This window comes from Odocoileus virginianus, chromosome 8, assembly GCF_023699985.2.
Source record: "Odocoileus virginianus isolate 20LAN1187 ecotype Illinois chromosome 8, Ovbor_1.2, whole genome shotgun sequence".
In the NCBI taxonomy this organism is placed as follows: Eukaryota; Metazoa; Chordata; class Mammalia; order Artiodactyla; family Cervidae; genus Odocoileus; species Odocoileus virginianus.
The window spans coordinates 23,777,967-23,788,049 of record NC_069681.1 but is presented as its reverse complement, the minus strand read 5'-3'; the positions used below and the strand labels follow the sequence as shown (position 1 = coordinate 23,788,049).

The 10,083-nt window shown below is 42.6% G+C and overlaps 1 protein-coding gene across 3 annotated transcripts; it reads left to right on the top strand.

Annotated features, from left to right (window-relative positions):
- Window positions 1–160: 160 nt before the first annotated feature.
- CHAMP1 (chromosome alignment maintaining phosphoprotein 1) lies at window positions 161–9,824 on the top strand. Of its 3 annotated transcripts, none has more exons than XM_020894207.2 (3): window positions 161–289; window positions 3,844–3,964; window positions 6,329–9,824. In XM_020894207.2, the coding sequence occupies exon 3, from the start codon at window positions 6,367–6,369 to the stop codon at window positions 8,806–8,808; it is 2,442 nt and encodes an 813-aa protein (XP_020749866.2). In that variant the 5' UTR covers window positions 161–289; window positions 3,844–3,964; window positions 6,329–6,366; the 3' UTR covers window positions 8,809–9,824. The 3 variants fall into 3 exon arrangements, with proteins under 3 accessions (XP_020749866.2, XP_020749868.2, XP_020749867.2); XM_020894209.2 differs by lacking the exon at window positions 161–289 and adding an exon at window positions 420–971; XM_020894208.2 differs by lacking the exon at window positions 161–289 and adding an exon at window positions 982–1,561.
- The last annotated feature ends 259 nt before the right edge of the window (window positions 9,825–10,083 follow it).

The window sequence follows — 10,083 nt, the reverse complement described above, 5'->3', positions numbered from 1 at the left end:
GCGGGAGGCGCGTCATTTCCGGGAGCGGGAGGGCTGCCGGGGGCCCGCCGCGCTCCGCAAGGGGCGCCTGAGACCAGCGATCCGATTGGTCTGCGCGGGGGGCGCGGCGCCAAAGTCGCGTGAGCGCGCGCCCTCCCCTCCTGGGGGCGCGCGCACGTTCGCGCGTCCGAAGCCCGCGCCTGCGCCTCGCCGCCATTCGAGAGGCCGCCGAGCCGCAGGCCTTGGCGGAGCCGCCGGGACCGCGAGCTTCCCCCTCCTTTCTGGCCCGGACGCCGGCCGCGGCCCGCTGGTGAGGAGCGCGGCGGGCGGGGAGGGCCGTCCCCGGACCGCTGCCCCGAGGAGGCTTGGGCCTGCCGCCGACGAGGGCCCCGGGCGCGGCCGCGGGCCGGGTGGGGCCGCGGGGCTTGGGGCGGGAGCCGTGCGTCATCCCGCCCGAGGTCGGAAACGTTTTGTTTCCAAACCGCGCTGGGGCGACGGAACCCGGGCCCAGGAGCTCCTGGTTCTGGAGGCGGTTTTCTCTGCCCCTGGGCTGTGTGGGCTTTGTCATTACTGCCTCTTCGAAGTCAGGGGGCAACCCGCGGAGTAGGGTGGTGTGTATCTGATAACTAAGCAACAAAAAGCCGTTTAAAAGTGGGCAAAGGACTTCAGTGGGTATTTCTCCTGAGGAGGTGTGCAGATGGCCCCAGAGCGCATCGAAGGATGACTCTTAGCTATCAGCGTTGTGAAAATGGAAGCCAGCATGCGATACCGCTTCACACTCGCTAGTATTGGTTAAAAAAAAAAAAAAAATCCGAAGTGTTGATGAGGACCTGGAGAAATTGGAACAGTCCTGCTTTGCTGTCTGGGAAGTGAAATGATTGCGGCTATCAGCTATGGAAAATGGTTTAGAAATTACCATTTGAAGTTACCAGTATGATCCAGAAGTTCCGCTCCTAGGTGTAAATTCCAAAGTATTGAAAACAGAGACCCAGGTACTTGTACACCAGTGTCCATAGCAGCCTTATTCAGAGTAGCCAAAAAGAGGGCTTCTCTGGTGGCTCAGTGAGGGAAAAAAACCTGTCTGCAATACGGGAGACCTGGGTTCGATCCCTGGGTTGGGAAGATCCCCTGGTGGAGGGCATGGCAACCCACTCCAGTATTCCTGCCTGGGGAATCCCTATGGACAGAGGACCCTGGCGGGCTGCAGTCCATGGGGTGGCGAGGAGTCGGACACGACTGAGTGACTAAGTACAGCACAGTCTTTGTTCATCCAGAGTAGCTAAAGGAGCTAACAATCTACGTGACTGTCAACAGATGAGTGGGAAAAAAGTGGTGGTATGTACAGTGGACTGCTGCATATCCTTGAGAAAATGAAATTACGATGCATGCTTCAGTATATACATGCTAAGTAAAAAAAGCCAGGCACAAAACCCCCAACATTTTATGATTCCTCTCAAAGAGGGAATTGTTGAATGGGTATAGAATTTGTTTGTGATGATGAAGATTTTGGAAATGGATAATGGAAACGGCCATACAACATTGTGTATGTACTTAACGCCACTAGATCATGCATTTAAAAAGGGTAAGTTTGAATTGTATATTCATTTTTAAAGTGGTAAGAAGAATGGTAAAGTTCATGCTATATTTTATCACAGTTTTAAAAAATATATACAAGAAAGCTAAACTACAGAGACCGGTTGTGAGGAACACGGAGTTGTTACTGCAGTGAAAGTAGTTTGTGTGGGTCTGCGAGAGATACGTGACAGGGTGTGTTTGTGAAAACCCGTTTGAACTGTACAACACATGGAGTGATGCCTGTTGCAGACTGTGGGCTTTAGTTAACAATAACATATTTGTTTATCGGTTGTAACAAATTTACCAGCTTAATATAGAGTGTTAATAATAGAAATGATGTGCAGAGGAGGAAAGAAGGTATATGAGAACACAGAACTTTGTGTTCAATTTTTTTTAAAACCTAAAACTTCTATGAAGTTTAATATTTTTTTAAAAAATAAGCAAAGGTGAAGAGCAGTGCTACTGTGTATATACGTTGTTATTTAGTCACTAAGTCATGTCAGACTCTGGGACCCCATGGACTGTAGCCTGCCAGGTTCCTCTGTCCATGGAATTTCCCAGGCAAAAATACTGAAGTGGGTTGCTGTTTCCTTCTCCAGGGGTTCTTCTGAAAGTTTGCTTATTCCTGTAGCATAAAAATCTATGCTTCAGGATTCAACAAATTCTTGGCAAGCATTTTCACCTCCTGCGGGTTGTGCAAGCATTTTCCCTGATGAGATACTTGAAGAAGTGGTAGTTGGTTGGCGAGAGGTCAGGTGAATATGATGGATGAGGCAAAACTTCCTAGCCCAGTTCATTCAACTTCTGAAGCATTGGTTGTGTGACGTGTGGTTGGATGTTGTTTTGGAGGAGAATCGGACCCTTTCTGTTGACCGGTGCCAGCTGCAGGTGTTGCAGTTCAGTGTGCATCTCATGAATTTGCTGAGCATGCATCTCAGATGTAACGATTTCGCCGGGATTCAGAAAGCTGTAGTGGATCATATGGGCAGCAAACCACCGAATGATGACCATGAGCTTTTTTTGGTGCAAGTTTGGCTTTGGGAAGTGCTTTGGAGCTTCTTCTCAGTTCAGGCACTGAGCTGGTCATTGTTGGCTGTTGTATAAAATACACTTTTTGTTTCACATCATAATCTGATGGAGAAATGAATTATTGTTGCATAGAATAAGAGAAGACAACACTTCAAAACGATGAATTTTTTTAGATTTGTGGTCAGCTGATGAGCTGGCCACTTATCAAGCCTTTTCACCTTTCCCCTTTGCTTCAGATTTGAACAACTGTAGAGTGGTTGATGTTGAGTTTTTTTGGCAACTTCTAGCGTAGTTGTGAGAGGATCAGTTTCGATGATCGTCTCAGTTGATCATTGTCAACTTTGGTGGCTGGTCGCTGCACTCCTCATCTTCAAGGCTCTTGTCTCCTTTGCAAAACTTCTTGAACCACCACTGCAGTCTAGTTTCGTTAGCAGATTCTGGACCAAATGCATTGTTGATGCTGCAAATTGTCTCTGGTGCACTTTATGACCCATTTTGAACTCAAATTAAAAAACCACTTGAATTTGCATTTTGTCTAACATCATTTCCCTAGTCTAAAATAAGCAGCAAGTAATGTCATTAGCAAAAAAAGCCATAAAGTGAGAAATGCATGTTAAAATGATGTATATCGTGACTACATTTATTTAAGAATGTATTCCAATATCAAACAGCAAAGTTTAACAATGCAAAACCACAGTTTTTCATCACCGCAATACTTTAATGGCTGCATTCAAAATCCGCAGTGATTTTGATGCCCAAGAAAATAAAATCTGTCATAGCTTCCACTTTTTCTCCTTCTGTTTACCATGAAGTGATGGGACTGGCTGTCATGATCTTAATTTTTTGAATGTTGTCAAGCCAGTTTTTTCACTCTTCTCTTTCACCCACATCAAGAAACTCTTTAGTTCCTCTTCGTTTTCTGCCATTAGAATGGTATCATCTGTATATCTGAGGTTGTTGATATTTCTCTGGCAATCTTGATTCTAGCTTGTGATTCATCCAGTCCAGCATTTTACGTGATGTGCTCTGTGTATATAATTCCATAGTGGATCACTAAATTGAAACTCAACGAGGGTGGTGTCATGGATATTATCTACCGTAATCTTTGGTGTCATTTTATTAATGTCTAGGCTTTGGATTGGACCCCTGTTGCTGTTGGAAGGGGCAGAATAGTGAGAGAAATTATCAGAATTCTATTATAGAGGGCACAGATTTTCACAGTGAAGTAATTTTGATTACCCTTCCTTTTGCTTTTTTCAGGTTCAACTTCTCATCTTTGTCCTTCATGTACTATACATTGTTTTTTGTGGTCTAGTCAAAAAGCCATGTACACTTGCCTGCCCTTTGAAGACCGCTTTAAAGAATTCGTCTAAGACAACTGGTAAGTCTACTAATGAAAAAACGTGTTGGTCTGTATTTCTTCCCTGTTCTAAAAGTACTTGTTCTGAATTGATACAGTGATATTCTAGCAACATTGCTTTGCATATATTTTTGTGTGCTTTTAACATTTCTCATTTTCCAACATTTAAGAGAATATTTTATATGAGTGCATTTTTTAAAAGTGCTTGGAGTTCTTAAGGGAAAACATTAAAAGCATCCATACCCATATTGATAGTGGTATATGAACATGTATTAATTATGTCAGTTATAAAATCTGTTTTAGCAGTTGTTGGATCCATGCTAAGAAGGGCATACCAGATATAACTGGTGGAGAATAGAGTCCAGAATAGAATCACAAAACTTAGTAATTGCTAAATGGAATGCTGCATGTCAAGAAAAGAACATTATATGTCATTGATTACATGTGTAATCAATGTTGAGATGAGAACTATACATTTGGGGTCAAAAACAGGTTGGATACCAGAAAATTAAAGATACAAATATGTAAGAAGAGAATAAAGTTATCATAGGAAAAATAATGAGTTATTAAAAAAATATTTGAGTGAGAAGGCATAATTTAAAACACAGTCATAAGATGAACAGTTTTAAGTTTTTAATTTTTGTGTAAACCAGTTGCATTGGGTTGGCCAAAAAGTTCTTCTGGATTTTCCCATGATATGTTACGGAAAACCTGAATGAACTTTTTGGTCAACCCAATATAAATAGTTTAGGAAAAAAATAAAAAGTCAAATAAAGTCAAGAGACAAATGGTAAATTGAGAAGATAGTTTCCGTAAAATGGCTGATTTTATACACAAAGACTATTGACAAATAATTAAGAAAAATGCATGAAGTCCATCATAGAAAAAAGATATACATGTGGCTGATAAAAAGGGAAGATACTTAGTCTTTCTCATTAGAGAATGTTAAAACAATAGTGAGATGTCAGTTTTCACCTAAGGAGTAGCAAGGATTTGAAGTTTAATGATCCTCTGATGATGAGGGAGTTGGGAATTATTGAATTACTCCTCACATAGACACAGTTGGTATATAAGGTATGTAATAGTGCTGCAGGTTTTTGAGAGTTTGGTAAAACATCAGTTTCAGTTGCAAAGAGCCTTCGAAACATTTCTAGGAATTTCCCCTACAAAAATATCCTCATGTTCAAAGATCTGTATAAGGAATTTCATTGCTTTGCCTGTGTGTAAAGATACCCTAGGAAATGCCTTCTAATTAGCAGAACTCCTGAAATCTGTATGTGCCCTCACTGTACAAACAGAAACTTGGTCCAGTTGCGTTCAGAATCACCAAAACATGTTCCTCTCACTTCCCTGGAGTCTGGCCCTGTTGTTTCTCCTGAGCCACAGACTTCTCTTCCTTAAATGGAAGCTTATTGCAGAAAAATATGTTTAATACTTCATTTGTATAGAATGTATTTATGCCCTTTTGTAAACATAGAACTTCTCTTTAGTGACTACCCCTGGGAAGTGATAACTGTGTGAATGTCTTGTCAGCATGATGTGAGTTTCTCTTAACTTTTACTGCCTCAGAAGATTAGCTTACAAGTTTAAAAGTCCTGTTTTCTGGCAAACAAGTTGCCTCCAGGGCGTCCTCCATCTGAATCGCTGTTTTTGGCAAGCCCCTCACGCCTTGTAAGGTCTCTGCTGAGAGCCTTCCCTGTGCTGTCCTCCACATGCGTATCTTCTCAGCTGATGCAAGCACCACATTATAAGACTCGCCTGAAACCCAAACACCTAGGAGAGCCATAGGGCACAGGATAATTAACTCATTAAATGAATGGGTAAAAATACATTAGGATGGATAAAGCGTTACAAGATATGTTGACTTTTTTTTTTAAAGTTGTCTTTTCGTAGTTGGATTTAGTTTAATAAGCACTTTGTAAAGTGAGTCTAAAGTTTCTTGCTCTGCCTGAATAGCCTAGCTTTTAACTTTGACGTTTACTTAGCCTTTGTGTGCTAACAGCTTGTTGATTCGGGGTTTTAGAGTTAAAGTGTAAGGCACATGCAGTAGATAATTCTGGAATCAACTTGGGTTCCTGATAGTCTTATAACCTGGGTAATTGACTTTGAACATGAGGTTTGTCATCTGTAGAGGAAAATAATATTGGAGTCATATTGTTAGGATTAAATGAGATGATATGTGTAAAAATAGCAGAGTTCCTGGAACTTGGTTAAAAATTAGTTTTATTTTTCCCTTCTCTTCACAGTCTTTATAGAGATATTATATAATAAATGCACATGCCATTCTAGACTTAAAGTTTTTCAAGGATACAATGGACTAGAAATAGCATTTCATTCAAGATTATGATCCCTGAAAATCATTCATTTATTTCTCCTTTGTTGCAGCTCTGTTTTTAAAGAATAAAATCGTGTATGTTAGAAAAATGGAAGTATTCCAGGAACTTCGTAAGACATCGGCACGTTTGGAGTGTGACCACTGCAGTTTCAGAGGCACAGATTATGAAAATGTACAAATCCACATGGGTACCATCCATCCAGAATTTTGTGATGAAATGGATGCCGGTGGGTTAGGTAAAATGATATTTTACCAGAAAAGTGCAAAACTGTTTCACTGCCATAAATGCTTTTTTACCAGCAAGATGTACTCTAATGTATACTATCACATCACATCCAAACATTCGGCCACAGAGAAGTGGAATGAGAAACCAAAAAATCAGTTCAACAAAGAAGCAGAACCTGTGAAAAGCCCCCCTCTTCCTGAACACCAGAAAACGGCCTCCAGTTCAGCAGAGCTGAAACCTGTCCCTGCCCTTTCTATAGAAACACAGAAACTTGGCCCAGTTACGTCTCCAGAATCACCAGAACCTGCTCCTCTTCCTTCCTTGGACTCTCAGAAGCCTGCCCCCGTTGTTTCTCCTGAGCCTCAGACACCTTCTCTTCCTTCTCCTGAGCCTCCAAAACCGGCCCCTGTTTCTTCTGAACTTCCAAAACCAGCCCCTCTTGTTTCTGAATCTCAGAAACTAGTCCCTGTTCCTTCTCCAGAACCACAGAAACTTGCTCCTGTGTCTCCTGAGCCAGTAAAGGCCACTCTGACTAATCCCAAAGCCCAGAAACACTCCCATTTCCCAGAAACATTGGTGCCGCCTTCAGCCCCATCCCCCGAGTCACCAGTACTAGCTGCCTCCCCAGAACCTTGGGGACCGTCCCCAACTGCATCTCCGGAGTCTCGGAAGCCAGCCCGGACTGTCTCCCCTGAGCCAAGGAAGCTGTCCCCATCAGCATCTCCTGAACCTTGGAAGCCGTTCTCTGCTGTCTCCCCAGAGCCTCGGAGGCCAGCCCCAGCTGTGTCACCAGGCTCTTGGAAGCCAGGGCCACCTGGATCCCCCAGGTCTTGGAAATCCAGTCCATCAGCAGCATCAGGGCCTTGGAAGCCAGCTAAACCTGCTCCATCTGTGTCTCCTGGACCTTGGAAACCAATTCCTTCTGTATCACCTGGACCTTGGAAACCGGCTCCATCTGTGTCCCCCGCCTCCTGGAAGTCTTCATCAGTCTCGTCTGGTTCCTGGAAATCTCCTCCTGCGTCTCCTGAGTCCTGGAAGTCTGGCCCACCAGAGCTGCGAAAGACCGCTCCCACCTTATCACCTGAACACTGGAAGACAGTTCCTCCAGTGTCTCCTGACCTTCGCAAACCAGGCCCAACACTGTCCCCAGAGATCCGGAGTCCAGCGGGATCTCCAGAACTCAGAAAGCCCTCAGGGTCTCCAGAGCTTTGGAAGTTTTCTCCCGATCAGCGGAAAACATCTCCTGCTTCAGTTGATTTTCCTGAGTCCCAGAAAAGTTCCCGTGGTGGTTCCCCTGATCTCTGGAAGTCTTCCTTCTTCATTGAACCTCAGAAACCTGTCTTCCCTGAGATCCGGAAACCAGGTCCTTCTGGGCCATCTGAGTCCCCAAAAGCAGCCTCTGATATCTGGAAGCCTGTTCTCTCTATCGATACTGAGCCCAGAAAGCCTGCCCTGTTTTCCGAGCCTGCCAAAGCCGCCCCTCCTGCTTCTCCTGAACCACGAAAACGTGCTCTTTTTCCAGAGCCCCGGAAGCATGCCCTTTTCCCTGAACTTCCAAAATCTGCCATCTTCTCGGAGTCTCAGAAGGCAGTTGAGCTTGGTGATGAACTCCAGGCAGATGCCATAGATGATCAAAAGTGCGATGTCTTAGTTCAGGAAGAACTAATGGCTACACCTAAGAAACTCTTAGAAGACACTTTATTTCCTTCCTCAAAGAAGCTCAAGAAAGACAACCAAGAGAACTCTGATGCTGAGCTTAGTAGCAGTGAGTATATAAAAACAGATTTGGATGCGATAGATAGTAAGGGCCAAGAATCAAGCAGTGATCAAGAGCAGGTTGATGTGGAATCTATTGATTTTAGTAAAGAGAACAAAATGGACATTACTAGTCCAGAGCAGTCCAAAAATGTATTGCAGTTTACCGAAGAAAAAGAGGCTTTTATCTCCGAAGAAGAGATTGCAAAATACATGAAGCGTGGAAAAGGAAAGTATTATTGCAAAATTTGTTGCTGTCGTGCTATGAAAAAAGGTGCTGTTTTGCATCATTTGGTTAACAAGCATAATGTCCATAGTCCTTACAAATGTACAATTTGTGGAAAAGCTTTTCTTCTGGAATCTCTCCTTAAAAATCATGTAGCTGCTCATGGGCAAAGTTTGCTTAAATGTCCACGTTGTAATTTTGAATCAAATTTTCCAAGAGGCTTTAAGAAACATTTAACTCATTGTCAAAGCCGGCATAATGAGGAAGCAAATAAAAAGCTGATGGAAGCTCTGGAACCTCCACTGGAGGAGCAGCAAATCTGATTTTTAAACATGGTGTGGATATGTGCTCTACAGAATTTATTGAACCCATTTGTTGAAAGTGTCAGTTAGAAAGCCTAGTTGGGTCAGTAGGTATTGATGTTTATGGCGTACTGTGTTTGTCTCAGTAGTGTGACAAAAAATAAGTATTTGTTATTTTTATTTTCCTTGGTCTCTTGTTTATGTGGCTGTTGTAGAAGTCAATAAATGCATATTGTATATTCCACATGGGTAAAATTTCTCTAATTTCTTTAGTATATTTGAGTAATGCGAAGAGGTAGGTGTTCTATATAATAAGACTAAGTCATACCCAGTTTGAAACATCTAGTTAACATCTTTTTTGTGCAACTAATTTCGGACAACGGAAATTATTCGTTAGAATGTTTAAGAATTAGGCATGAAAATTCTGAGAAGTTTTCTCTTTAAGTGTGTTTTCAGATCATAAAAATTATTTTAAAGTTTCTATTTGGTCATAAAATATTAGTTTAGTAATCTTGAACCACTTTTAGGTGTTTATTAGCTTTTATGTCATGGAAATTTGGAGTCTCAGGGTTGCCGATTTTCTGCTAAAAGGGGAAATTGAGTCAGTTTAAAATACAGTTTGCAGTCTTCTGTAGGAAGCTGAGAAACAAGCGCGTGATTTTAGGCCTTGCCCTTAGTTGATTCCTTTGGCGTCTTCCATTCTGTCCCCCAGCCCCAGGATCTGGCCCGTCCCTCCCCCGTGAGCTCATACCAGCAGGTGATCCTTACTTGCCAAATGTGTTAAGAGTTGCATCTCCTCCTGGGCCTTACGCACCATCTTTTGGGGCTTCAGACCAGGGTCATGAGCAGAACCGAAAGTCTTCCAGATTCACCACAAAAAGTTTTATAAATAAACATTGTTTAAGAATACGTCAGTTCTGTGTTTTTCACAGTTGTGACTGTAAGTACTTGGTGCCTGTTTATGGATTGTTTTATTCTAAAATATTTTGTCAAATGTGTATCAACCAAATTAAAAACAAAGGCTTTCATGTTAGCAATATCTTCCTGTGTGTTTTCTTTTGTGTAATTTTCGTATTATGATACCAAATTCCATTATTTCCAATTTCCACTTGTTTTCACACTGATTTTCGTATCTGGAGCAGTGTTTTCTAAGCTCTGTTTTCTCAGAGTGGTCAGGTAGGTGCAGGGACTGTACAGTCGTCCCTTGGTGTCCACAGGGTGTTAGTTCCAGGACACCCTGCAGATAACCAAGATCTAGGGATGCTCAAGGCTCTTAAAAGCATGTATTGTTTGTAT

What these genes read in the sequence shown, in the direction of transcription:
- CHAMP1 (XM_020894208.2), top strand. An exon ending in GAATTCGTCTAAGACAACTG is followed by an intron (nt 3,965 to 6,328) that starts GTAAGTCTACTA and finishes CCTTTGTTGCAG; the next exon opens with CTCTGTTTTTAAAGAATAAA.